Here is a 27133-nt window from a genome sequence, read left to right as displayed (position 1 = left end):
GCTTTTTTCCTGCCAGAACCCAGATTTTGGGTGGATGGAAACTTCATCATTTCAGGAAACATAAGCCAGCTCCCCAAGCCCAAGAGATGGGTCCTAATCGGGCTCGTGGTATTCCAGTAGTTTTCCAAGTACCCGTCGTCAGTGACTGGATGACCATGTGACCCCATTCTGGCCAATAAGACATAAAGGGAAGTCAGTGGGGGCTTCTGAGAAAGTTTTTGCTTTCCTAAGAAAAAGAAAAGATGAAGCAGGCACTGTCAGGCCCTCACCCCACATCTCCTTCTTCCTGCCTTCAATACAGATGTGTTTGTAGCATGAGGGTCAGGCATGGAGTAAAGAAAGGCAAGATGCCCTTAGGATGGCAGAGTGGATGGTGGAGCCTGAGTCCCTGGTGGCCTGAGTGAGCTGCTGGACCAATATCAGCAGCGCTCTACCTCCAGACTTCTTGTTAAGCAGACATTAAGTGCCCTTAGGGTATAAGCTACTGCCAGCTGGGTTTTTTTTCTCTTACTTATAGCCCAGAGCAATCCTGATTGGCACTGGCCAAAACTGTTAGCAACTCCAGCCAACTTCAAGAGATGCTGTATAGAAACAGCCTTTGATCAGCTTCCTCAAGCCCCCACCCAGCTTTCTTGTCAACCGTCAAGCAGACAGAGTCCGGTAGAGTCCTCTGCACTGCATCTCCCCCTCATCAGCCCAGCCCGTCCCACCCATCTTTTAATGCCCACCTTGGATGGCCTTCACTGACGTTGCCCACTACCAGAAGGCATGCAACTCACTGACCACTCTGATCACTTGTTTATTTACTAGTCACACTTGTGGTGGCCTGCTTAGAGTCAGTCACGGTGCCGGCACTGGACCCAGCGGGCAGGGTAAGTCCTTGGGGAGCCCGCAGACTGGCTGACAGATAAGCCCACAGCGGTGGAACAGAGAGCAACAATAGGCGGTGGATCAGTCTCAGCTCAGTGCGGGAGCAGGTAGCCACTTTCATGCTGTTCTCTCCAAACAGATGCTTTGCTTCTTCGGGCAACCCTCAGCCCTGTCTGTTCCAACACTGTCCTGAGCCCATCTCAAGAGGCAGCAGCAGAAAGGGGCTCTTGTTCGGTGATCTTCCCTGAGCAGGCAGGGCCTTGGAGTGGACTTGCTCTTGGCCACCCACTTTTCCCTGCAGGCCTTGTAAGGCCAAGGCCCGAATGACTAGAGGAAGGAGCAGTGGATGTGGAGGCTGAAGATCCAAGTGCCTCTACCTCCATGTGTAATGGGACATGTGGCTTGCGTGGTTTCTCTGAGCCCAGTGGTCTTAGAAGACAAACGAGGATACTAATACCTGCCTCTGCCACAGGGCTGCTGTGAATGTCCAACGAGCAAAGTGGCAGATGCACCAGCTGCAGGGAGGCCTGGCAGGTGGGAAGTGGGCAGCGGCTGTCTGTTCATCTGCCTGCCTGGCCCCCTGCACACGGCAGAGCACCGGGGACAGTGCAGCGCACCTTTCCCTGGGAAGCAGATGGGATGGTTGAGAACTTTCCCACCCAAGGAACCAGGTACACGCTTGGTCCCTGAGGGGGTTTCCTTGGGTTCCCATACTGTCTCCTGCCCTAAAAGGGCCATCATTGGACCTCATGTGTCTGCTCCTGCCTCCCTTCCTGAGCAGTGGCAGGAGGAAAGAAAATGGGGCTGCTGGGAAAGAGTGTGGGTGTCGCTCACGTCTCCCTCACGGGGTTCTGAGGGTTCCCACGGCCATTCAGGGTCTTTGCTCCAGCAACTTCAGGTAGATCCACTCATGGTTGGGGGCCGTCTGCTCAGGGACCACCAAGTACTGCTCATTCTCCGTGATGTTCTGTCACCACCAGGCATGGCCACAAAGGCCAGTCAGCACAGTCAAGGCTCCCCCCAGGGGTGCTCAGACCCTGGCAGGACAGACCAACTCTGAAGGGACCCTGCTCTTGGTAATTAACAGCTGCATCCACTCTGGGCCTGCAGGCGAGGAAGGACCTAGACACTGACTGTGACCCCAAAGGCGCCGTCATTGCCTGTACTTGGAGTGTGATCCCAGCTGTGTGGGTGGCAGGAAGAGCATCTCCCAGAAGAGCCAAGCTGACCTGCCTGGGAGAAAAGAGGGTGCAGGAGGGCCCCAGCCCAGTGAATGTGGGCCCAGAAAGCAAGGGGCCCAAGAGTTGAAGGCAGTGCAGTGGGAAGCTAGGGAAGGGGGTCCATTCGTCAGGTAAGATGGAATGAGGAACGGAGCGGAGCTGGTTCGCCAATGGCGTACCATGGGTGACGTCATCTGGATGTCATCAACTCAAATTCAGCATCCTCTGCTGGTGGCTCTGCACTCCTGGCAGTTCCAGGAAGCTCTGCTTCCCACTCTCACTCCAGCAGCAGGAAGCTTCCCAGGACCAGACGTTCTGTCCCTGGGCTGAGTTGTCCCTTCCAAGTGACAGGAGTGACCTGAGGCAGCCCAAAGTCAGCAGCAAAAGGCATGGGCTCTGGAACCCTAACCTCCTAAGCTGGGATCTGATTCCCATTTAGAGGACCTTGGGACCAAGCAAGTGGACATCAGAGCCCAGCGCAAGGCCAGCATGAGGCTGAGTGGGGGCAGGAGCTGGCGTCCTGGACCCTGTGCAGCCTGCCTGTCCCAGAGATGACGGCAGGCCCCGGGAAAGACGGTGCTGGCTGCCTCTTGGGAGGCTCCCTGCGCATCTGAACCTGCCCTCCAGCCACCCCACCCTGGCTGTGACCCTGTGGGGTGTGGGCATCAAGGGGTCTTTGGGGCGTGAAACCCAAAGCTCAGCTGGAAGGCGTGCTGGTGCTGGGAGGCTCAGGAGGGCAGGGCCTGTGTAACGGTCTTGTGACTCTTCCTAAGTCTCGACATGTGTCACATTAGCCCAGTCAGGGAAATGATCCAGGTCAAATATGACCCGTCCCCAGGTGTTCACCGCCAGAAATACACAGAAGACTCCAATTATGTTCATCATTAGTCCTGTTTTCACCTGGAAAAAACAGGGCCAAAGTCAGCACCCTGGGGTCATGCAGGATGTCAGAACCAAGGTGACTGGGGCACTGGGACTAGTGCTTGGAGAAAGGGACAAGGGCTGGCGTGCTGGGCCTCCCATCCCTGGGCCGTGCTCTGTGTCCACCCCACTCTCAGACAAAGCAGTTTCACACCTCGCAAGTATTATCGGTGCTCAGAGCAGCCCCGGGAAACAGGAATGATGGTGGGTTCTCTGCCGTTCTGGACGTTTGCAAAACTGGGCCTCAGGGAGGTGACATGAGGCCACTCAGGGAATTACTGGGGAGCCCAGGTCTGACTCCTGGTCTTGTGCTGCCCCCAGCCCTTCACCATCGCACTGGCACCTGCTGGCTCCCCGAGCGCCTCCCATGGCTCTCTCTGCTGCCAGCTCTTTCTTCAGGCTCGCTAACCACTGCTTCCAAACCCCGTGTAGACTTTTTACTGGGGCTGGAGCTGAGGCTGTCGTCCACGGCTTCTGGACGACCCCCTCTCTTAAAAAATGCTCTGCAGAGTCCCGAAGATACCCAGTAGAGGCTCTGCGACAACTCACGCCCGAATGTGTTGGGGTAGGGACCTTCCTTTCTGGCCTGGCCCCTCTCAGAGCTGCCCTCCTCCTCCCATCAGGGGCTATGAAGCAGAAGCAGAACTGAAGAGTCCCTCCTCTGGCTGCGTTTGTTTCCGAGGCATCCTCTGCTCCCAGGCAGTGGTCTCTCACTCCCTGTCCCTGCTTCACGTCTGCAGACACCTGTCAATCTCTCTGGCTATCATTAGTGTCCATCCACCCCCCATCTCAGTCTTGTCCCCCGTGACTGTCCTCACAGCTTCTGCTAGTTTGGGAAGTGCACCTTGGCCATGAGGGGCCCGCCTTCAGCCGTCCCAAGTGTTCAGTGAGGGCTCCCCTGGTGGGGCATTCTACAACCCACTCTCAGCTTTGGGAGACAGAACAGTATGAAATGAGAGATCATTTCAAAAAAAGAAGACAAGCTGCATATAAATGCAAATAATGAGGGGAGACCGGGACTTTTGGTGCTCTTCCCAAATCATGTGACATCACGCATCACTAGTAAATGGGCATCCCTGGGGACAAAAGCATCGGAGCTGATAAGAGTGAACAAAAGTTCGTTACCATGTCAGAAACCTTGAGGTGTCCATAGGCAAACACGATGGCATTAGGCGGGGTGGCCACGGGCAGCATGAAGGCAAAGGACGCACTCAGGGTACAGGGGAGCATGACGTACAGCGGGTTGAGGCCGATGGAGCGTGACTGGGGGGAAACACAGCACTGCAGCATCACAGACACGGAATCGAACGCTCCTGGGGCCACCACTCTGAAAAGCACCCCCCCCCATGCAGTGTGCACTCCCACCTCCGCGTCTCCGTGCCCCTGGGTCCTCCTTTGCCCCGCCTTTGCCCCTCCTTTGCCCCGCCTCCCCCTTTGCCCCGCCTCTGGGCCATAGATCTGCTGGACCCCAAAGGCTGAGCTCTGAGCCCTCCCCCCAGGAGCCCTTTCTGAACCCCCTCAACTCATTCAACATATATTTCTTGGCCACCTACTATGTGCCAAAGACCATGCCAGTCACTTAGACCACACTGAGCCTTGAAGTGTTCCTGCAGCCCACACATGCACACCTCTGGCTGCACACCAAGACAGCCCAAAGGGCGGGGGGGGGGGGGGACCACATCTTCTCACCAACAGACACAGCTGTGTACATGTGTGTTTTTGTACACACTTGGGATCAGTTTGAATATGGAATTCAGTATCCATCTTTTTTACTCTGCAGCTTAAAATTCAGCCACATGGAACAGTACCTCACAGAGTAGACAGACACTCGTTAAATATCTGTTGAATGAATGACCGATATCATAATACAATTCATCATGTCTGCCAATATCTACCAAAATGAATAACCTAGCATGCAGACTGACAGGTCGACGTGCACACGAGAGCAGACACATGTGAGAGGATGTTCATTACGACATCACAAGAGCAGAATTCACGGGAAACGGCCTCACCGGCCATCCGCAGCAGGGCGGGCAAATCAGATGCGTGCACACAGACAATGGGTAGTTCCCAACTGGAGAGAGGAACTGAGTAGGTTTCATGTGTGAACATGGAAAGATCTCTAAGGTCTATAGTTAGATTTGTTTTAATTTAAGGTGCAGAACAAAACAATAGACTGATACCATTTGTTTACAAGAGAGAGTGTGAATAATACACCTAGAAAGATACCTAAGAAATGGATAACAGAAGTCGTCTCTAGGAGGAAGCTAGAGAGTTAGGGCCTATACTTTTTGGTATTATTTGACATTCATAAGCCATGCATACCTATTACATTTTCAACTTAAAAAAATTATACATGTCCTCATTTTATTAAATGCCCTTCAACACTCTGATTTTTTTAAATTGAAGTATTGTATTTTATATTTCATTTGATAATATTACACTTATGAATATATAACTTATTTCATCAATCCCCTACTATCATGGAAATATTTTATAATAAATGATTCTGCGAAGTGTGTCTTTGTAACACAGTCAACCCTTGAACGACACAGGTTTGAACGGTGTGGGTCCACTTACACGTGGGCTCTTTTCAGGAAATGCACACTCAGCCCCCTGTATGCCCAGGTTCCCATCTGCAAAGCCAGCCAGCCACGGCTCAGACAGGAGCCCATGATGTGCAGGGTCAGCTGTACACACTGCTCTACGCCATTTTGTACAAGGGACTTGAGCATCCGCCGATGTTGGTACCTGAGGGAGGTCCTGGAACCGGCCCCGTGGATGCTGAGGGACCAATGTTGGTACCTGAGGGAGGTCCTGGAACCAGCCCCGTGGATGCTGAGGGACCATACTCAAGTCCTGTGGGGGCCACAAGTTACAAGTGGATCTCTGACTTCGCAGGGAGGCTGTGCCCGGCCCCTGCAGTGTTTGAGTCAACTGTACATGCTTGTCAGCATCTCCGGTGACTCCCTAAAACACACTCACAGCCACAAGTGGCTGAGTCGGGGCATAGGAGTGGGTTTGGGGCTAGGGTTCCTGTGGGCAGACAGGCTGCACCAAGTCACACTGCCCCTGGGAGAACCTGAGAGGTCCCAGTCAGGGCCCCAGCCTATTTCCTGGTTCCTCTGTGTGTCCCGGCCTTGGGCCCACATGGTGTATGTGTCTCTGGCGCAGCTGGAGTGTCATCGCCTTTCCCTTTGCCATGCCTGGGTCCTGAGGCAGGAGTGTGAGTGAGCTTGGAGGTTGCTGTGAGGAATCTTACTGGGGCTTCTGGTTCTAGAAAAGCTTGTTTGGAAAGGCCTGGCCACAGTTTTGAGTTCAGACTTCCGTTTGCCTGGCTTGGGGCCTTCAGGGCTCCCTGCTGGGGCTGGAGGCGACAAAGCCAAACCTTTGCCAGAAGAGGGAAGGCCTCACCGCCCTGTGCCCAGCATCAAAAGACCATCCTTGGTGTATGTCTGGGCAGCCTGCTTATAGGACAGGGAGCTAGGGTGGCCACCTTGCTATTCCTAACACTGTCATCTTCACTTGGATTGAAAGGAGAAAACCACTTGGGTTTGCTTTTTATACACATGGACACATTGGAGGCCAAACAGAAGTTTACCAACTGCAATCCTGTGTTCAGGTTTTTGTAAATCTGTCTCCCAACCCCAGAAGGGCAGCCACAGCCTCTCCCAGACTCGTTCTGTAGTCTACAGGGGGTTTGCATAGCCCTCGTCTTACTTGACCCTCAAGCGCAGGAGGAAAGAACTTAAGGGACATGTTTAAGGATCCTAAGACTTGAACTCAGATCTTCTGACCCCAAGCCCAGTGCTCTTCCTGTGCCACCTGGAAGTCAGTACTGCCATGTGTTGAGTGACAGAAGAAAATGCACAAAGAGATCACAGGCAATTTTCCTATAAGCTCTACTTTAAGTGCCAACTCAAAAACATGCTCGCTCATAGCACACTGATGCCTGACCCCCGGGCTCACCACACAGGGCTTCTGGGAGTCTTCAGTCACACTCCCCATTTCCTTTACCTGGGCTCTCCATCTTCCCAAGACGTTTTCTCCCCGCAGCCACTTCCAAGCCCGACCTTCCCCGAGACCTCTTCCTGTGGGTCCCCGCCAGCGGCGTCCCCAGCTTTGCATTCTCACCTGCACTACATTCTGAGACCCTCAGGCCTCCCCTCACAGGACTGGTCCACTCCCCCCAGGGCACAAGCCCTACATCCCCATCTTCAGAAAAAGTCAGTTACATTGACAAATAGATGTTGAGCACCTGGTTTATGCTTAGCCCTTTGCCAGCAGTGGGGACACAAAAAAGAACCAGCAGTGCACCGAGGGCAGGCCCAGGCCCACCGAGGGCTCACAAGTCCTATCAGAGCCAGGGCCGGATCCAGGTCTCGAAAGCCTGGTCAGGCTCTGGGCCCTGATTTCACTGCCTCTCTAGGGACTTAGAACGTAGTCCTGGGTTGACAGCTTCTTATGAAACAATGGTTAAGAGGCCCCAAAACCCAGCAGGGTTACTTACCATGGAGGCAAAGATGGGCAGGAACAGGGTGGTGGTGGCCACGTTGCTTGTGCACTCAGTGAATACAGCAGTGCTCAAGGACAAGATCAAGGTGATGGCTGTCGGGGGCACGGCGTGCAAGGGCTCCATCTGCTTCCCCATCCACTCGGACAGCCCTGAGGCCTGGGAAGCACCCGGAGGACAGCCACCAAAGGGTGACTGGCTTATAGTTCCTGTAGGCCAGGAGGGACCCTTCCCCCTTCCCCAGGGAGCTCAGACCATCCCCTACCTCTTACTCTCTCCGCACACATTCCCGGGGTGACGTCATCCATGCCCACAACCTCAGTCTCCATCCTCATCCTGCTGTCTCCAAGATCTGTGTTTCTAGCTCAGCTGGTCTGCTGTCCAGACTTACTTCTATACTCTTTCTAGAAATTCCCACCCAGATGTCCCAGGAGCATGTCAGACCCAACACGTCCCTACCTCCTCTCCAGCTCAGAATCTACTGCCCCCCCTAGGCTCCCCAGCTCAGGGAATGGCCTCGCTGTCCACCTTCTGTCCAACCTAGACCAGGAGTCATCCTGGGAAACCTCTGTCCCCCTCATTCCTTCCACCCAATCAGTCACCAAGTCACCCAAAGCTTCTTGAAACTGAAGAGAGAAATTTGAGCCAGAAACTAGGGATCTGGATTCGGTGCTTTGAGTTGAGAAGAGACCATCCAGGGGAGAGCATAAAAGTGAACAGGGAAGAGGCCAAGGACAGAGCCTGGAGGGACATTCACAGTTAAGGGAGACCAGAAGAAAAGTCAGCAAAGGAGACTGAGCAAGAATAGTCAGAGCTGGAAGGAAACCGGGAGAGACTGGTTACTTGGGGGCCGAAGGAGGAGAAAGTGGTCCTGCAGTCCAGAGCTCTGAGGCCGAGTTCAACGAGAGCTGCAGAGGGTCTGCTGGGTCTCCCTCAGCCCCTGGCCCTGCCCAGGCCTCCACCCAGACATCAAGGTGCTTTTCCCCAAGGGCAAGCCTGTCCAAGTCACTTGTTGGCCTCAGACCTCCAGGGGCTGCCCACTGCCTGCAGAATAAAGTCCACACTCCCTACCTTGGATTCAAGACTCTCATGTAGTGACCCCTCAGCAGCCTCCCCTTCTGCTCCTCAGCTAGGCACCACACACTTATTCCTTTACTGACGTGCCACTGCTTCCTGGAATGCTCTTCCAGATACACCCCCCTCTCTACTCTGTGAAGTGCTCAAGAACAAGGACCATATTTCAGTCTCCTCTGTAATTCCCATGTCTGGGCTAACAAGGGCATAAGAGAAGTGTCTGGTGAATGAATGAATAATAGATGGGTGGATGACTGGGCAGAGAAGTGACTAGATGGATGGATTGGCTCACCCAAAAACTATTCATGCACCCACCATGCACCAGGCTCTGTTCTAGATGCTGCAGAAAACAGGATAACAAAATAACACGACAGATTCCGTCTATCTATTACATTCTTTTCATGGATGGACGGACACATGGACAGATGCACGGAGGGCAGTGGGCAGCACCAAGCTGCCTCATCCCTCGCTCTGGATCATTTCTTCCCTATCAGGGAAGGGGGAGAGGTAAGAAAGTTATGCTTTGGGGGTGTTCTCCCCCCAAAACTGTCCCTCTCCTTCTACCCTGCTACACACTTATTAGAGAAAAATTTTTAAATGGCAACCACATCAACAAAGAGTTCAACAAGAAGAACCAAAGGTAATGGTGGAAATCTCCACGAAAACTTGCACATTTCCCTAGCACGAATCACAGTGAAGACCCTTATCACCAAACCCCAAAGGAGACCTCACAGCACCCTCTGTCTCTCCTGGTAGCCCAGGGTTACCTAAACTCACACACCCCCGCAATCACTCAAAGAGCATTTTCTCTGTTCCAGGCACCATTCATGGTGCGGGTTCCTAGGTCACAAAACAGAGTCCCTGTCCTCAAGAAATGTGCAGTTAGTGGAGGGCACCACGAGGCACCAACCCAGGGGGGCAGGGTGAGGGATGAGGGGCCCCGGGCCACCCACAGCTGGAGGAGTTACCTCGCATCCTTTAGCCAGAGCAAATCCGCCCCCCAGCAGCAGCACGAGGCCCCAGGGAACCTTCTCCTGGGTCACCTTCCAATCCAACAGTGCAGGGGGGTAAAACGGAGCTTTCCTTTCTGCGAAGAAACAATAAACAAACACATACAGAACCCAGGGCGGCCTTATGAAGCAAAAACAAAAATCTAATCGAGGGAATAAAGGTCAGTAAGGACAATGAGTACCATCTCCCATTTACACATTAGCTAAAATTTACAATAACTACTATATCCATTGCTGGCGAGGATATTGCAAAGCTATTACACACCCCCGGCAGCATTACAAGTTGGTACAGTCCTTTTGAAAAGCAACACAGCAATGCATTTAAGAGCCACTAAGATATATATCCCCCAGCATTATCACTCCTAGAAATGATTCCTGAAAAAGAAACACCCTCAGAGAAAAGCTAGATACAGACACATTAATTTATAATAATGAAAAATTCAAGACAGCCAGAATGTTTCATAACAAGAGAATGGGTACAGCCCCTCTAAGCAATATAATGCTGTTATTAGAGAAAATAAATTTGAAGACTGTGGAAAAGCAGGAAATGTTTATAGAGTAACCTCAGGCAAAAATATGAAAACAGAAACAATGAAGCAACAGGATTTAAATTGCGTGTTTTGTTTATAGTCATACAATACATGTGTCTATTAATAAAGACTGGGAGGGAGAGAGAAACCCTAAAATACTGATAGCATCATGAAAAATTTGGCCGTGACTGGTGTGGCTCAGTGGACTGAGCGCCTGCCTGTGAACGAAGGGTCACCAGTTCGATTCCCAGTCAGGGCACATGTCTGGGTTGTGGGCCAGGTCCTTACTCAGTGAGGGGCATGTGAGAGGCAACCACACACTGATGTTTCGCTCCCTCTCTTTCTCCCTCCCTTTCCTTCTCTCTAAAAACAAATAAAATATTTTTAAAAGAAAAATTCAAGACATTTTTCTGTTCCTGTTGTAATATAGTAATACGATTTCAAATGTTGAAAAAGCAAGAGAATTTTTACACTAAACAATAGCCAGGGAAGGCTTGAGAAATGCCCTTGTCCAGATTTCATAATCTTGCCAGTCCGCTTTGATAGAGTAGGCTTTTCTCCCTCCTAAGTCCAGGGCACCAACCCCGATGAATGGGAGGCCGGGACAGGAGCCTTACCTTCCTCAGTCTGGCTGCAGAAGTTGAACTTGGGCTTCTGCGAAGGCAGAATGAAGAGCAACATGGCCACCAAGATGGCCACAGTGGCGTCCGAGGCGTACCTGGCAGGGCGAGAGCACATGGGATGAGCCAACTCAGTGCAGTGGAAGTCACGCAAGAAACCTGGACCTCATCTAAATGTCCCTGCATGAATACCCTTAGCTGGGTATGAAAACTGGAATCCTGGAGGCCAACATCAGGAGAAGTGAATCCAGGCTGGAAACCAAGACTCTCCCATTCCTGGCCTGGCCTGGCACCAGCACTAGGTGACCCTCAGACAGCTCTCTTCCCCTCACACCCATGTTGCTTCCCGGGGGAAACTTGTGACCTCGCCTCAGTCAGATTCTCTAGAATTCTGGGCGCACCGGGTGACCACGAACAGACCTTCAAAGTGGAGGGAGCAGTCGCAGGCAGCTCTGTCCCAACCCACACCTCCTGCCTCTTCTAGGACACGCTCGTTTCGCGGCCTTTCTTCCAGCTGACTGACTCCCTATCATCTTATGCAGGAAAGAAACTACATGTACCCCCTTTTGCCAAATTTCTTCCTAAAGAAGATTCTGGATCTGTGTCCTCAGATGAACTTGCTCAAATCTGAAGAAAGATGAGGAAATAAAGATGGCGGAGTAGAGATTCGGAAAGCGGAGCTCCCGAACTCCACCGCAGCCCTGGCCTGGCCGCGTACTTTCTGCTCAGGCTTATGGGGGAGGAGGGGCCACAGGGTTGTATCTGTGGGCTTGTCCTGGAGACTGGTGAGAAAAAATGAGTCCGGACACCAACAGAGCTCTCCAGAACTCATCCACAGAACAAAGTGGTGCCCCCAGGGCTGCTGCAGAGCGAATGACTTACTTTGTCTCGCCCTCTGCCCAGGCGACCGACAGCCAGCCAGGCATGAAGCCGGGGTCCCGGGAGAACCACAGGCTGACCAGCAGGAAGAAGCAGACCAGGACGTTGACCTCGGCGAAGGAGAAGGGCCCCAGCTTCCTGTACTCCTCACACAGCACCTCGTAGGCAGCCTTGTCCTTGTTCCTTCCCTCCGGCCCGCAGCCCCAGGACTTAAAACTGGAGGGTGCAAAGACAAGAGGACAGCGGGGCAGACTGGTTGGCTCGGGGGCTGGTTGTAAGGAAGCCTGAGTGTTGGCAGCAGACCCTGGTGGAAAGGCCTGGGATGCCTTTGGGGTGGGGGCAGTGCTTGAGCAAGTCCCTTCCCAACTCCGTCTCTGTCACCTGCCTACCACACCTCACAGGACCTGGCGGGGACAGTCTCTGTTATGGGTGCCCAACACACCCCCCTAAGTACCCCAGAACGGCAGGATGTTCCCAGAGGCCTAAGAAGGCACAGATGGGCGGCCCCTCTGGACCAGGTCGTAGGGGCAATGGAAGCAGGAAAAGAAAGGATGGTTAACAGGGTGGGAGGCTGAAAAGAACAGGGGGTGGAGGTCGGCAGGAGTACAGGGGGTGGGAAGAAGTAGAACTGAGGATGGCATTGGCTGGGGGACCTGGCAAGTGCCCAGTCGTCTGCAGACCAGCTGCTCCTGTCATCTGGGGAAGGGCCATGACAAGTTCAGGAGCCAGCTCAAGGTGGAGCCAGGACTCTCTCATATGCCCCCCAAGTCTTCCTCCTCCCACAGTGGCCTGGAGCCACATCCAGCGATTCCAGGATGCCAGGCCCCATCAGCAGGGTAGCTCAAGAAACACAAAGAACAAGCAGACAAGGCCAGGCAGGAGCAGGGTGGGTGCTTGCCTTCCAAAGAGCTGGAAGTGAAAGGCTTGGGATCCAGGAGCCTGGGGCTAGCAGCAGGCATGACCATGGCAGGAAGGAAGCCAGCCTGGTCCCTGGTCTTGGATGGGTTCCTTAGGGACCAGTGCCCGCTGGCTAATATGACCTGCCCAGGATGTCCTGCAGGACCTCCTTTAGAGGGGTGCTGGTGGAAGGCAGGAAGGAGGATCCTTGGAAGAGGTGTGGAGGGTACCTCAGCCATGGAGAGGGGTTAACAGGGCCCCCCGAGGCCCAGGATCCAGGCCTTCAGGAATTCTCTGAAGGATCCATGCACACTTTCCAGCCTGTCAGCTTGAAGGTGGTGGGCCCAGCCAAAAGGAATGTCCCTGGAGAGTCCTGCCTGTGGATGTCCCTCCTGAGGCCCTGTGACAGTCTTCACAGGAGGGCAGAAGGTACTGGAATCGGGACCAAGATGCCAATTTCCGAAGCCAAGGCTGAATGTGAGCCGCCTGCGAGGGCCATGCTGGTGAGGGGACATAGCCTGGAGTACAGGACACAAGGCGGCTGGGATATGGATGCTCAGGAGATGGGAAAGCAAGAGGCAGTGATGGGGTCTCATGTCTGCACAGCCTGCCTCAATCTCTGTGCTGGACAAGGGGGCAAAGCTGGACATCCAGAGAGTCACCTGCCAGGACACCTTAGTTCACCCAGCACAGCAGACTCTGCTGGTGTGGATGGTAGCCTCTCACCACCCCCCGGTGTGGAAGAATCTGTTTTGACCAAGAAGCAATCTGCTGCCAACTGTCATTCTTGGGACTGCAGGGCTAGGCCGGAGGCCTCGGGTTTCCAGGATGAGGGCTGACTCTGGTGCTCCTGGCTGCTGGTGACTTGTGCCGACATCACATGACTGTAGGTGCCGGGGGCTGCACTGCATCTGCAGTGGTCCAGTGCTGCCCCCCACCCCACCCCCCCACCATGGTGCTGCCAAGCCTTCAGGAGCCTCTTAGGCTAAGCAGTTTCACCCTCATCTCTGGGTTAATCCTGTCCTGTCCACTGACCACTGGGCTGGCATGAGGTACAGACAAGTGGATCCAGTCTGCCTGCGGAGCCCATGGGGCGGGATGGATACGAAGCGTCCTTCTACCGTAGAATGGCCTTCAGAACAATGAGGATGAACTGACAGAGAGCAGAGGAGAGAGTGAAGGAAATCCTGAGACCCCCCAAGAGCCTCTACCATGGCAGGGGTCCACAAAAGCCCTTATTCCTTGACTGGGGGTCAGCCTGGAGAGGAAAGCTGGGACAGGGCCAGCAGTAGTGCCGCAGTGGTCCTGGGCTGTCCTGGGCTGTGCTGGGGCAGGGGTTCTGTGGTCTACTTGGTTGTCAATGGCCAAGGAGGTCACCCGTAAATCCAAAAAATTTAATTTTTCTGGATTAGGCCAATAGCAATGGCCCTGACCTTGCTCGGCATGACCATCCAGATGAGAGAGTCACACGAAGGCACAGCGGAGATGCTTCCCACGGCCAAGACAGGTGCTGCCCTGCCTCTGGTGAGGTAGTCCTGGGGGCCTGGAGGCAGGCTGGTGCATGGCAGCGCACGGCCTGGGCTGGAGGACGTGCCCTACTGTCCCGTCATTCAAGCTGAGTATAAAGAGCTGTCCAAATGAGGCTTCCTGTGAGCCATCCCCACCCCTACCCAAAAACACTCCAAGCCTGGGTGGTGAGGCCCCTGAGCTGGAGCAGCATGCCGGGAAGACAGGCATCCGGGGCAGCCCCCAGCCCAGCCACAGATGGACTGCAGAAGCTCCAGGCTCCCTGCCAGTCCAGAAGTGCCGGCGGAGGCCACGCCAGGCTGGGTGAAGTGCAGCACAGCACAGGTGAGCTCCCAGGAGCCCGGTGTCCACCTCTAGAGGTGGGCGGTGTCCTTGTGGTCATGGGGCCAGGCCAGCCCCCTTGGCTTGCTTTGCTGGGAGCTTGGTAGCCCTCAGGGCTCCGGGTCCCTCCCCTACCCCAGGCTGAGGGAAAGCTGAAACTGGTACCCGACACCTGGCTGCACCTAGGCCTCAAGGCAGTAAAGGGCTGCAACCTTCTGCCTCCCCAAAAGGTGACTGTGAGGGGCTGAATTGTGTTCCATAAATTCATATGTGATGGTATTAGGTTTGGACAAGATCATGTAGTGTCTTCATCAGAAGAGGAAAGTACCAGAGCGCTCTCTCTGTGAGGACACAGTTGAGAACATGGCCTTCTGCAAGTCAGGAAGAGGGTTCTCACCAGGAACCAAATTGGCTGGCACCTTCATCTTGAACTTGCAGCCTCCAGAACTGTGAGCAATAAATGTCTGAGGTTGAAGCCGCCCAGTCTGCGGCATTTGGTGATGTGGCTGAGCTGACTGAGACAAGGATGAAGGGTAGTGGGCCCAGGCTCCAGGACCAAACTTCCTGGATTCAAATCTCAGCCCCACAACTTCCAAGTTGCACACCCCTGTGTAGGCCATTTACCCGCTCTGTGCCTCAGTTGCCTTATCTGTAAACTGGGGATAATAAGAGTATGCACCTCACAAGTCGATGTGAAGATTAGTTAACATATGTAGAGTGATTAAAACTGTGTCTGGTGCTTAAAAAGCTCTCTACAGGTATCAGTCGGCATTATTACTACCGCCACCTGCAGGTCTCCTGAGGCCTGCTGGACAGGTGTGAGGACTTTGGTCCTGACGCAGGTGTGAAAAGCAGGGCAAAGGGCTTCGCTCGAAACCAGGCTGCGGCCCAAGCGCCCGCGGAGTCGCTTCACCCCGCCCCCCAGGCCGGCACCGAGGGCGGCAGAGGAGGGGTGCCTGCCCCAGCTACTGTGCTGCTGCTGTGACCACCCTACCTGTGAATAGTTTTTAATGGCAATTTTCAAAAGGTTTTCCTTTAGGAGAAAACTTACAAAACGGCCCCTCTTTCCCCAGTTAACTCACAGGTTTGGGGGGCCACACAGGCCCATTTCTGGCTCTGGGGATTTAAGGCACAGAGTATCCAGGTCACAGCTAAGCACCTTCCATACCAATGCGAGAGGGTCACCTTTGCTCCACAGATAAATTTGTGTCTCTGAAAGTTTCAAGAGCATCTACAAACTATTTGTCAGCCACACAGTATGGTTTCTGTCCAAAGTCTGGTGGCTGTCAAGGATGACTGTTGGTAAACTTGCTGTGTGCTGGGAAGAGGAAGGTAAACTTGGCATAACTTTCCACACGCCACGGGGAACACGTAGGCATTCAGTAAAAGCCTGGGTTTCCACTGTTTCAACATTATCAGGTGGTATGCTGTGACCTCCCCGAATGGACACGTGCAGCCAAGTGCAAGTTAGCCAGCAGTATTGATTTGTTCACAGGGATAAGATACCCTTCTTTTTATTGCTTTGACTCACGTTAATGGCTCGCTGGTCTTTCTCCCTGGGATGAAAGCTGGGCTGGGTGCCGGGGACAGAGAGCACTTACTACAGGCATCAGAGGAGATCAGGCCAGGGGTCAAGGGCAACGCTAGAACGTGACTACGGGTACTGAGGGACAGGGCCATGTGGTGCTCAGGGGAGCCCAGAGGAGCAGGCACGGGATTCTTGTATGATGGAATGGCGGGGGGTGGGGGGAGTCAGAAAAGGTGTCCCTAAGGAAGCGGCATTTGAACTGGCCTTGAAGGCTGAGGAGCTTGAAAGGGTGGAAGATAGGGAATGGCATTCCAGGGAGAGGGAACAGCATGTGCAAAGACACGGTGAGCAGCCTGAAATGGCCAAAATGGGAGGACAGACTGGCAGACAGTGGGCTGGAAAAAAGGGCCAGACAGGAAGAACTCTGTGGACCCGCCTACTGGCTCCTGTGCAGGGGCAGGCAGATGAGACTCTATCCCGAAGCAGCTCAAACTTACTCAAATCCCATATAGATACACTGAAGCCACAGCCAGGTGAGCACCAGCATGATCAGCATGGTGGGGAAGGCAAATCCAAACCAAGAGGCGAAGTTCACGGTGTCTTTGCTGCCAGGAAACAACCTGAAGGGAGAAACACCAGGCCACAGCTCTACCTGATGCTGAGCTGCAGAGAACAAGCAGGTTAGGCCCTGTGGGTACAGGGCGGGCAGCGGCCGGAGAGATGCCCTGAGAGATGGTCTAGAGAGGAGGTCTCGTCCTCCCAAGGCCCAGACATCCAAGTCCACCACCCAGTATTACCCCACTCAGGTTCGGGCCTCAGGATACAGTCTGGCACGGTACGAGCCTGAGGAGTAACTAACTGACCCTCCTGGGGGTCTGCACCCTGCTGAGAATCTCATAAAAGATATGTCCCTTCCCTCCAGAAAAATACGCCTTTGTACACGCATAACGCAACAGCATCAGGTGGTCCACAGGCGACCCAGAACCCTCACCCTGTGGGCTTCTGCAAGGTGGGCCTCCACCCTGCCCTAGGAAAATAAATCTCAAAAGCTTCGCAGGGTGGGGCCCTATGACAGTTCCAGGGACTGGAGAAGGGTCACTTTCACTCTAGGCTCTGCCCCCCACTCCCAGGCATTGCTCACTTTAGCCCAAGGGTGTCAAAGTAGACACAGCGATTCCTGCACTCAGCCAGAATCTCCAGGCAGAACTAAAAGCTCTCATTACAAAAAATGCTCACAGGATCAGAATAGTCTGCTTATTGGCTCTCAATCATCTGCTCAGCCAGGCTCCAGGCCTATCCTTCCCACCTCCTAGCTCCCGTCCAGGGCTCTAGTCTGCACAGGACAGCACCATCGCACTTCCGCTCCCTCCCCCTGGCCCACTGTAGTTTGTACCTTCCTTCACAAGGGCATTTACATGATCCACCTAGAACTTTCCAGGCGTCTGCCCCCCTCAGCAGGCGGGGAGTATCCCGCAGACAGGGCCCATGTTTTTCGCTTCTGTGATTCCAGCCCTACCCGGCAAAGGGCCAGGGACAGAATGAAGGCCCACGGCCTGTGTCCATCTGTGGCCAAGGAAAGTTCCAGACCACCACTTCAGTCCATCCAGGGGCCTCACAAGGACATTGGTCGCCTCAAGAGCAATTAGAAGAACTACAGCAAATGAGCTGGTGACGCAGTGAGTGACTTAACCTCCAACCCTTCATGCCATCGCTAAAGCCCCACTATCGTGGGACCATGACCATTCACAAGCCAGGTCAGCGGGCCAGTTTTGAAGATAACATCTATGGGGGTGCCTGTTTTCTGACCTGTGAGTGAAAATGCTGAGCCCCAGGAAGAAAAGCGGGAATTGCCCGGGACAGAAAGCAACCAAGTCTGGGGACTGTCGCCAGCTCCCACCCCGAGGGGTCCTGGGCAGGTGCAGTAGAGGCTGGTGGGGGCACACCCTCCCACCCCGGCTGCAGGGCTCCACTGAGGAGGAGGGACAGGAGTAGCTCCAACCCCGGGGCCCACATCACTGTCCCCAGGAGGCATGGCCAGTGACTCACTCATGCATCTGGCCCAGGAGCACCACGTTGGGTCCTGTCCCGGTCAGGGTGGCAATGCCTCCAATGCTGGCCGCGTAGCACACACACAGGGTCATGGCCTTGCACATGCTCTTCCTGCCACGGTTCTGCCGTGGCCCCATCAACGGGCCTTCAGACAGCGCTTGGCTCCCTGCAGTGACACGCCGCTGTAAGCAGAGCCAGGCCCAGGGGCCGCCTGCTCAGCCCTGCCCCTCACTCTGCCGCTGACCTGGGGATGGGGACAGGCTGACTCGGCTGGCTCCCGCCTCAGGTTTTCCTCAGCCTCCCTCTCTGCCTCCTGCGGTCACTTCCCACTGCGTCCCCCAGGCTCCTCGATGCCCAGTGCAAATTCAGCAACTTCAGACACACACCCTTCTTTCCTGCCTCCTTGCTGTTGCTCCAGCTGGTCCCTCCCTCTAAGAGGGGTGTCCAAATCCACCTCAGCTGTCCTTTCCTCCTAGTAAGGCCTCTCCCTTGTCTGGGCTCCTTTGGTGTCTGGCTTACGGCACCTGGTGGCTCCCCACAAGTCAGAGGAACTAGGCAAGGGGCCTCATTACCCCACCCCATTGGGTTCCTTCAGTCCAAAGTATGGGTGGGTCTGCTTCATCTCAGCAGCCCCAGGACCTGGCGATTAGGCCACCAGAAGAATGGGCCCTGAGTCCCCTGTGCTGGGCCCTGGGGATGGGGTACAGACAATGCAGAGAACGAAACAGGCACCATCTGACTCCCCCAAGCTCCGCGCCTAGCGGGGAAGCAACATGGGACAACCACCCCAACCCCTGTGGGAGCAGAGAGCGGACAGGAGGTCTGGCCTGTTCAGGGCAGGCCTCCCTGAGGATGAGTAGAAGAAGCAAAGGGTGACAGGCACCCCGCAGGTGCTCAAAAAAGATGCCCAAATGAGGAATCAAAAGAATATCTATTGATTTCTGTGATGGGTAGGAACCAAGGGTTGGAACTTGCCATGAACAGTATTAAAGGACTTAACGTTCATGTGCTAATTACATTCCTAAAACTTGTGAAAACAGCATTTTCTAAGTATTTCCCTGGAGGCCTGTTTAGAAGTGGACCCAGCAGCACCCCAGCCCAGGGCTCACCTGGCAGCTCGCAGGTCTTGCCCTTTTCCACCAGCTCCAGGGCGCCCAGGTGGGCCTCAGCGGTGGTGCCCGTGGCTTCCATCTGCTGCAGCACAGCCTCCACGATGGGTACCATCATGGCCGTGGTGGCCGTATTGCTGATCCACATGGAGAGAAAGGCCGTGATGCCCATGAAGCCCAGCATCAGCCTGCAGAGGAGCAGCAAGGAGGGAGGACGGAGAATTCCCACCCCCACAACCCCAAGCCTTTAGGGGGCCACAGGGGTTGGGACCTCCTGCCGAGATGCCAGGGGTCCAGGCCAGGGTGCTGAGGCCAGTTCAAGATGAGTTGTCCAGGAGAGGGTTGGAGCTTAAGTCCCTCCCTCTGTCTCTCCCCCTTTCTTCTTTCCTCCCTCTCTCCCGTAGGAAGAGACAACCACCCCAACCCCTGTGGGAGAGCAGAGAGTGGATGGGAGGTCTGACCTGTTCAGGGCAGGCCTCTCTCCCAGTAGGAAACACGACTGATTCCTACTCTGCTGGCACCAGGGGGCCTTTCTCAGACCCAGTCATGGTTCTAAGGAGCTTCCGTCCAGCTGGGGCAGCACAAGCAACCAGACAGTGCCAACCCAGTGGGAACAGTTGGCCCGAGCACGTCCTAAGGGCATGCCAGAACAGCCCTATGTGCACGTAGCCCCAAGTACCTAGAAGATTCCCACCCACCCCAGACCCTGTTCTCCTCTCCTAAGCCCAGGAGGGCTGCACAGAGTGCAGGGGAAGGGTGAGCCTGGGACATGTCTGACCCGTCATGTCTGACCCTCAATCGCCTCTCTGCACACACACTTTGCACCTTCTCCATTCAGCAATGGACCAGATCAGACAAACAGTATTCAGAAGGCATGTTCCCTTCATTTACACCACCTGTCTTCCCACCTGTGTCCCACCTTTGTCCCACCTCTGCCTGCCTAGAACATTCCTCATGGTCCTTCAAAACCTGTTAGATGATGTCCCTCCTGTACGGCCTCACTCCCAGTACACACCAGGTGGGGTGAACACACCCTCCCCCAGCCCCCTCCAACACTCCTCACTGGTGGGATTCGGAGGGCCTGTTTCTCTGCCTGCTCTGCCCTCGGATGGTGAGCAGGGGAAGGGTCTGATTCTTCTCCATGGCTTCCGTGCACCCTGGCACAGGGCCAGAAACAGAAGGGGCTCAGGGAGGGCTGGCTAAATGCAACAAAACTGCTCCCAGCCTCCATGTCCCTCGGTGGCCAGGCTTCTCCCTGAGGCCACTCATTCACCTGAAGCAGGGATCTGGGTGCTGCATTGCACCGAGGTCCAAGCTGGCGTCCATGCAGGTGGACTTTATGGAACCACAGAACAAAGGCTGGGATCCAGGCTAGAAGGAGACTCAGAGTTTTCATGCATGAGACTTCAACATGATGCTTCAAGGCACCACGTGGGCCTCAACATAAAGGTCACCCCCACGGCAGTGCCGCAAACAGCTCAGAGGGGAAGCCGGGTGACAGGAATGAGCACAGAAGCCCATGAGAAACTCCCAGATCTGGGAACAAAAGCTCTTTGGCACTCTCAGAATGAGGTCTACCTGCTGATGGAGAAAAGCTGGCTGCTCAAAGGATCCCGAGAGCAAAAACTCTGAGGCCACTGAGGCCTCGCATTGCTAGAAAACGCAATGGCTTTTGATTTGACCCTGTAAACCAATCACTGGAGGGGACTGATGCCATGAAGGGTAACAACAGAGATCAGAGTCACAAAGCTTTCTGAGCAGGGGAGCCTGAGAGGCCCAGGGACTTGGGCATCACCTCCTGGAGGGTGGACCAGGCTCTGTGTGCTTAGGGCCCAGCACAGTCCCTGACACGTGGACATCTCAGGAGGGAGTGGCTGTGAACTAACCATCACTGCCTTCCCAGGGCTGGGCTGGGCCACAGCTTCATTCAGGGAGCACATTGCCTCAAAACAAAGGTGCGCCCTGAGCTCTCTACTGGGGCAGTGGCTGGGGGGCAAGGCCTCGTCAGACAGCCAATCATTTATCCCTTCTCTGTCCCAAATTCCTCCTCTATAGAATGTGGGTGGTAGGAATGACACCCAACTCTCAGAGCAGTGGTGAGAGTTAAATGAGGGGATAAATGAGCTTCCAGCCTCCTGCCTAAGTCATTGTCAACGCTCAATGTAGCCAGGTGGTTCTGATTACATGAACTCCATGGGATGGTTAGAAATTGCCTGTGATTGGTGGGGGGAGATCTTGGAGAGGCGGAGAAGCTGAGGTTCTAAGCAATGTGAGGGAAGATAGGGTAAGAAACTTCTTTACAGAGGGAAGAGATGTGCCAATTATGGAAGGATGACCTTTCTGCTTCTTCCTGAGAGGGGTGGTTGAGTCACCCCTGGCTTGCTTTCCCCACAAAGAGGGGTATCTATTTCCCCTGATAGGGGTATCAGGTATGGCTTGATCCAGCCTCCCCCCCACCTTGGAATCCCACAGTTCTTCCTCCAGAAAGCCCTCTGAACATGCAGGGACCCTTGCTGGTCACTATCCTCTGGATTCAGAGAACCCTTACCCACTGCTACTCACCACAGGCCCCCACCATTGCCCATGCATCTGGCATCCCCAGCTAAAATTGTCACATTTGCCACGTGCCCCACCCAGGAGTCTACCTGCCTGCCCAGCCCAGGTAAGCCCATGGGCAGTCCTGCCTGTGGGTGATCTGGTCAGTGCTGCAGCTCCTCCCCAGCCCTGGGGCGCACAGGGAGCCCGTGGCAAGGAAGAGAAGGCGTAATTACTGTGCAGGCTTGGCCCCCACCCAGAGGAGAGTGCGCAGGGCGATCCTCTTGTGCAGGTTCCAGCGTTCCACAGCCACAGCCACGATGAGGCCACCCAGGAACAGCATATTAGTGTCCTTCATGTACTGGATAGACACCTGGAAGGTGGCAGCATGGAGTCCCCATCAGGGTTGCCTCCTGGCCACACACTGCTTGGGCCCAGGGCCACCCATGTCCCCAGAGACAGGTGGGCAGACCAGATGCTGACTCCAGGGACAGTTGGGAGTAGGATGAAGGGTCAAGTGGTAGATCTCCAGGCCAAAAAGAAGCCACAGTGGGCTCCTCTGGTCCCCCAGGGCCCGGGCAGCTCAGAGAAGGAGCCGGTGGGAGAAGCAGAAGGCCACCAGGATTCCCTGGGTCTGCTCACCTGCCTGGAGTCCAGAATCTTGAGGAGTGGGAAAAGCAGGACAGGCATGAGGGCGGTGACTGCCAGAGGGATGACTTCTGTGCACCAGTAAATGGCCATGAGGATGATGACGTAGGCACACCTGACAAACTAAAGAGATGGCCCTGAGGCCTCGCATGCTGCTGCCACCCCCGGTCTCACCCCCTCCTAGTGAAACGTGGGGGACAACACCCCCCCCCTTGGTCGTTTAATGTTTTGTCAGCACCTTTATGACAACCCTGTTACCCACCCAGACTCTGCACCCCTTCCCCACCCCATCCCAACCCAGCCTGTTGTATCAACCACCAGGACCTGCAGCTTTCAGTCCGTTATTCTCTGGCCTCTCCCTCCTCGTGCCTTGACCCACAGTCCCTGCCTTTTTTCAAGCCACATTTCCTCCTGCCTGGTGGCTGCAACTCTCTTCTATAGGGCCTTTCTACTCGTACCACGCCACACTGCAGTGCTCTTTCTCTTCTGCAAATCTGATCACATCGCCCCTTTTGAAGGCCTTCTCTGGCCTTCAGGGCAAAATCCAAAAGCCTTAGCAAGACTTAGGAGACCCTCTGCGATGGAGCAGGCCCTGCAGACCCTTCCAGCACTGCCTCCTGCTCCCTCGCACCCCAAGTTCCAGACACTTCAGCACACCAGAGGTTTCTGAGCCCCCTCCTCTCACACGCCCCAGCCCGGTGGCAGCGCGAGTGTTTAGTGCGTTCCCTTAGGCACGTCTTCCCCAACCCCTCCCGGCAGTCTGGGTCTGCGCCCCAATCTCTGTGCCACCCTCGCCAACACCACCACCACCACCACCACCACCACCACGGAACAGTGAGCACCCTGAGGGCAGAATCAGCGTTGGTGGACGCGCTCTGTCCTCAGCACCAGCATAGGCCTGACACCCAGAAGATGCTCAGCAAACGTGTATTAGAGGAGGGGACCGGCAGGAGCTACAACAGCACTGTGGAAAGGGGCCTGTACACAATCACTATTCATCATCACCCCAAAGAGCACGCAGCTGAGGCATGAGGCAATGCATGGAGACTTAGAAATTCTTTGTCTAGATTGCATCGTCGGTCATAAAAAATAAATCTTTCTTCAGCATCGCACGAGAAACGCAGGACTCCTCCCTCCTGTCTGATGCAGGGTTTCTCAGCCTTTCCACTATGGACATTGTTGGCTGGACGATTCTCTGTTGTGGGATGGGATGTCCTGCGCATTGTAGGATGTTTGGTAGTGTCCTTGGCCTCCATCCCACTAGGGCCTCCAACCCTCTTCCCAACTCTCTCCAGTTGTGACAACAAAAGCGTCCCCAGGCTCTGCCAGACGCCCCTGCTCGGGAGGCTGCAGGTAGCAGTGCTGACTGAAGCCACTGGACTCCGGGCAGGACAGCGGTGTGGGGAGCAGCCCAGGGAGACCCCAGGGAGACCCGATCACTGTCCCCTCTCTGCTCTTGTCTGGCTCTCAGCAGTCGCTCGATGACATCATTGATGAAAGACTCATCTGGCTCCCAACCCTGGCCCCTCTCCCTGCCCGTTTCACGTCCTCACCTGTACAATGAGGAGTTAAGAGGGGCCATTTTTAATGTACGACACACAGAGAGTGCTCAGTGAATTTTTATTATCTAAACTTATCAGCACCTTTAACCAACTTCCACAGCACAGTTCCTGGAGACAACGAATATAACCAACAAAAACGCACAGAGTTAACCGGCTCCTCACCTCCACCCCACTGTCAGAGGCCCAAGAGCTGCCCTGCCCTGGAGGCAGGGCCGAGCCTGCTGGTCTAGCACGCTCCCCCAGGGTCAGTGCAGAGGGCAGCTGGGAAGGGCCATGCCAGACCGGACAGAGCAGGAGGAGATGGACTCTCCCTGCAGAGAGGAGTCGGCTCCCTGTGGGTGAGCTCGGAGCAGGTCCCCAAAGCTGTAATGTGGCTGGACGAGCACCTGAAGCCAAGATTAGAGTGGGTGGCGGAATGAAAAGTCGGCACCCAGCACAGTGCCTAGCACATAATGGGGCTCAACAAATACACAGTAAGAGCACAAATAAACAAAAGCATTTATAATTATTGACAAATAAGGCTGCCCATGATGTGTTGCTTAGTAAAAAAAATGTAGATAAGAGAACATGCTGTGTGTGTGTGTGTGTATAGACAGAGAAAAAGAAGAGATTAATTGATTTGTGGAAAGATGGCTATCAAAATATTAGTAAGTTATGGGTTTTGAGGGTATTTTCATTATAACTTTATTGTTATAGGCTTTAAAAATAAGATTTTTGCAATTTTAATAAAACCAATGTTTATAATAAACATATCATTGGTTTTATTAAAAAGCTATTTTTTACAGCTTTTTTTTTAAAAAAGGACTCAGAGAGAGGGCAGAAAGAGTGGAGCAGAGACGAGGCCAAGCAGGAGGCAAGGGTGTCGAGAGGAAGGAAAGAAAGAAGCCGCAGCAGAGGGGCTGGGCTCAGGCCGGAGGGTAGCGTGCCTTCGGAATCACCTCCCCACTTGGACAGTGCCCTCCAGGCTGCCAAGTTCCCACTGGCTTCCCAGCCGCTCTGTTCCGTTCCAGTTCCTTGGGGTTCCCTTGCACAATGGGGCGGCCATGGTGGGTAGGGGCAGGGAGCTCTTTGGTGGTGACTAAATAGAGGCACAAGGGGAGAAAACACCAGGGCAGAAGCCCAGGCTCCCAGCCACCTGTGCCTCCAGGAGGGACAGCGTGTGGAGGCAGCCTGGGGCAGGACTCTCACAGATGTCTCCTCTTCCCATGCTGATCCTCACCCCCAAAGCCAGTTCATGACAGTCGGACACACTCAGAGTTGGGGGAGGTCCCAGCTCAGGGATGTGTGGTGTGTGTGTGTAGCAAGGAGGGAGAGGGGTCTCAGTCACACTCAGCCAAGTCGTATAATTATTCCAGGGAACGTTATTCCAGCAGAACCAAAATCACAGCTCTCCTGCCTGCCTTCCTCCCACGGATGGTAACAGCCCCAAATCTCCTTCTACAGAGGATATGTGGCCCCTCACGGTTGGTATGACAACCAAAGGGCCATCGCAGTTGGATCTGGTGTCCTGGCCCATCCCAGCTGGTGCTCAGCCCACCCATGGGTTGCTCTCAACCTCCTCCTCCCCATCCTAGGAATCAGCAGGATCCCTTTGGGCACCCAACACCATGAGGTGTCAGAACCAAGCCACCATGCCCCACTGTAGGGACAAGAACACCAAGGCCCAGAAATCTAAAGGCTTCTCTAACATCACAAAGAACAGTGAATGGAAGAAGTCGGTTCTCTTGTAGAGTTGGCCTCCTGATAGATACCCCACTTCACCCCCAGTCATCCAGGGCTGCCCTGAGTATCCCCTAAAGAACTCCTCTGTTTCCCAAACCTGCCTGGGAGGGACAGGCAGCTGGGGGTTTCCTGTCTGGGCTGAGAGTGAAAGGGCTGAAAGAGGGAATGAGGAAGGAGCAGCCAGCAGCCACAAAAGGCTTCACAGGGCTCGGGCCCCTGCCAAACAGGCTTCGCACAGCCCAGCGCAGCCTGGGCCAGGGCTCCCAGCACCGCCCTCACCCTGTAGCCAAGGCCATTCATTCTCTGCCTCCCTCCCAGGAGCGCTAGGAGGCCAGGGCATGGGACGCAGCTTCCCTGCAACTCTGGGTCGTGCCACCCAAGGCGTGAGCTCTGGGAACATGTCCGCCTCCTGCCACAGCCACAGCCACAGTGGGCAATGAGCAAAGCGGACCATCCCTGACCTTCCTTTCAGCTGGGACAAGGTTTTGACTCAGCTGTGACCTCCGGGGGTTCAGAGTTGTAAAGAAATGTGGGTCATAAATAGGGAAACTGAAGCTCAAAGAGAGCTAGAGAGTGGCGAAGACAATATTCAGGGTCCACTTAGGTCCCTGACTGACCTGGGAAGCCACCTGGAGCTAGGAAGACCCTATTCGTTAAGGGAAGAGAAGAGAGAAGGCCAAACGCCAGGCTCCCTATCAGCACCGTTGGAATGGGGGGTGGGGGTGGGGAAGGAATGAGGTTATGCACTCTGGGGAGATTCTGCTCCCGGGTGAGCCTATGGGTGGGCTGTGGGGCCAAGATCTGTGCTAACGTCTAGGTTTCTGTGCTTGTTGGGACTGTTCTCATGTCCTGGGATCTGTGAACCCCTAGGATGTGTTCCCCGGCATTTCCTTGCCCCTTGGAATTCTTTACACGACACCTCCCATCTGGCACCAGTAGCTCCGGAGTTTGCGAGCCCCCGGGGGAACTGTGCCCACCCAGAAATCCATGCGCTCCACCTCAGTAACCCCAGGTTCGGAGCCCGTTGCTGGGACCGGGTGCTTGGAGTCCTCGGGACTGCCGGGAGATGCAACTGACCTTGGCGGGCACCAGAATGATGAGTGGCAGCAGCAGTATTGGGGTGGCGAACAAGATCACGAAGGACTTGAACTTGTAGACAAAGCTCAGTGCCGAAGCCATCGTGCTGGAGGAAGATGGGCGGGAGAGGCTTGTGAGGGGCAGCCAGAGGCTCCGCGGGCTTAAGAAGGGGCCACAGTCCCGGGGGAAGCGGGCGGGGGGAGGCAACTCCGCCCCCCACGATGGGGCCTCCGCAAGGCCCGGGGGGCGGGGCCACCCCGCGGGGTCGGTAGGGCCCGCCTGCCCCCAACTCTGCCACCCCGCGGCGGCTAGAGGCTCCTGCGGACTGCGGCGCTTCGGACCCGCCCTCCAGAAGTGGCCGAAGCCCCGGCACTCTCCAAGTCTTTCCAGTGCTGCCCTGGACAGAGGCGCGGCCCTGGGCTGCCCAGCGCGATGTGACCCATCATTCATTCCAGCTTTGGCGTGTGGCACCCCCTTTTCGGTCCTCACCTATCCTTCCTGCGCGCTGCAGGGGTCCCAGG

General features: G+C 54.9%; 1 protein-coding gene across 1 annotated transcript; it reads right to left on the bottom strand.

Annotated features, from left to right (window-relative positions):
• Positions 1 to 503: 503 nt before the first annotated feature.
• Positions 504 to 26772, bottom strand: SLC13A5 (solute carrier family 13 member 5). The gene is made up of 12 exons (XM_037029551.1): positions 26613 to 26772; positions 22246 to 22374; positions 21840 to 21976; positions 19069 to 19256; positions 17957 to 18125; positions 16408 to 16530; positions 11641 to 11853; positions 10756 to 10856; positions 9567 to 9685; positions 7522 to 7683; positions 4137 to 4274; positions 504 to 2990 (listed from the first exon to the last, which is right to left on the bottom strand). Exons 1-12 carry the CDS (start codon positions 26712 to 26714, stop codon positions 2859 to 2861), a joined length of 1713 nt encoding a protein of 570 aa, XP_036885446.1. The 5' UTR covers positions 26715 to 26772; the 3' UTR covers positions 504 to 2858.
• Between the last annotated feature and the right edge of the window lie 361 nt (positions 26773 to 27133).

This window comes from Sturnira hondurensis, unplaced genomic scaffold, assembly GCF_014824575.4.
Source record: "Sturnira hondurensis isolate 20B ecotype Veracruz unplaced genomic scaffold, ASM1482457v3 Scaffold0020374, whole genome shotgun sequence".
Classification (NCBI taxonomy): domain Eukaryota; kingdom Metazoa; phylum Chordata; class Mammalia; order Chiroptera; family Phyllostomidae; genus Sturnira; species Sturnira hondurensis.
Note: the sequence above shows the minus strand (reverse complement) of the source record. Positions and strands in the feature narration are given on the sequence as shown.

Excerpts from the sequence above, each read along its gene's own strand:
- SLC13A5 (XM_037029551.1), bottom strand. The coding sequence starts at position 26,714 with ATGGCTTCGGCACTGAGCTTTGTCTACAAGTTCAAGTCCTTCGTGATC. Across the intron at positions 10,857-11,640 it reads TGGGCAGAGGGCGAGACAAA|GTACGCCTCGGACGCCACTG; the intron begins GTAAGTCATTCG and ends TCGCCCTGCCAG. Across the intron at positions 7,684-9,566 it reads CTCTGGCTAAAGGATGCGAG|GCCTCAGGGCTGTCCGAGTG; the intron begins GTAACTCCTCCA and ends GGTGCTTCCCAG.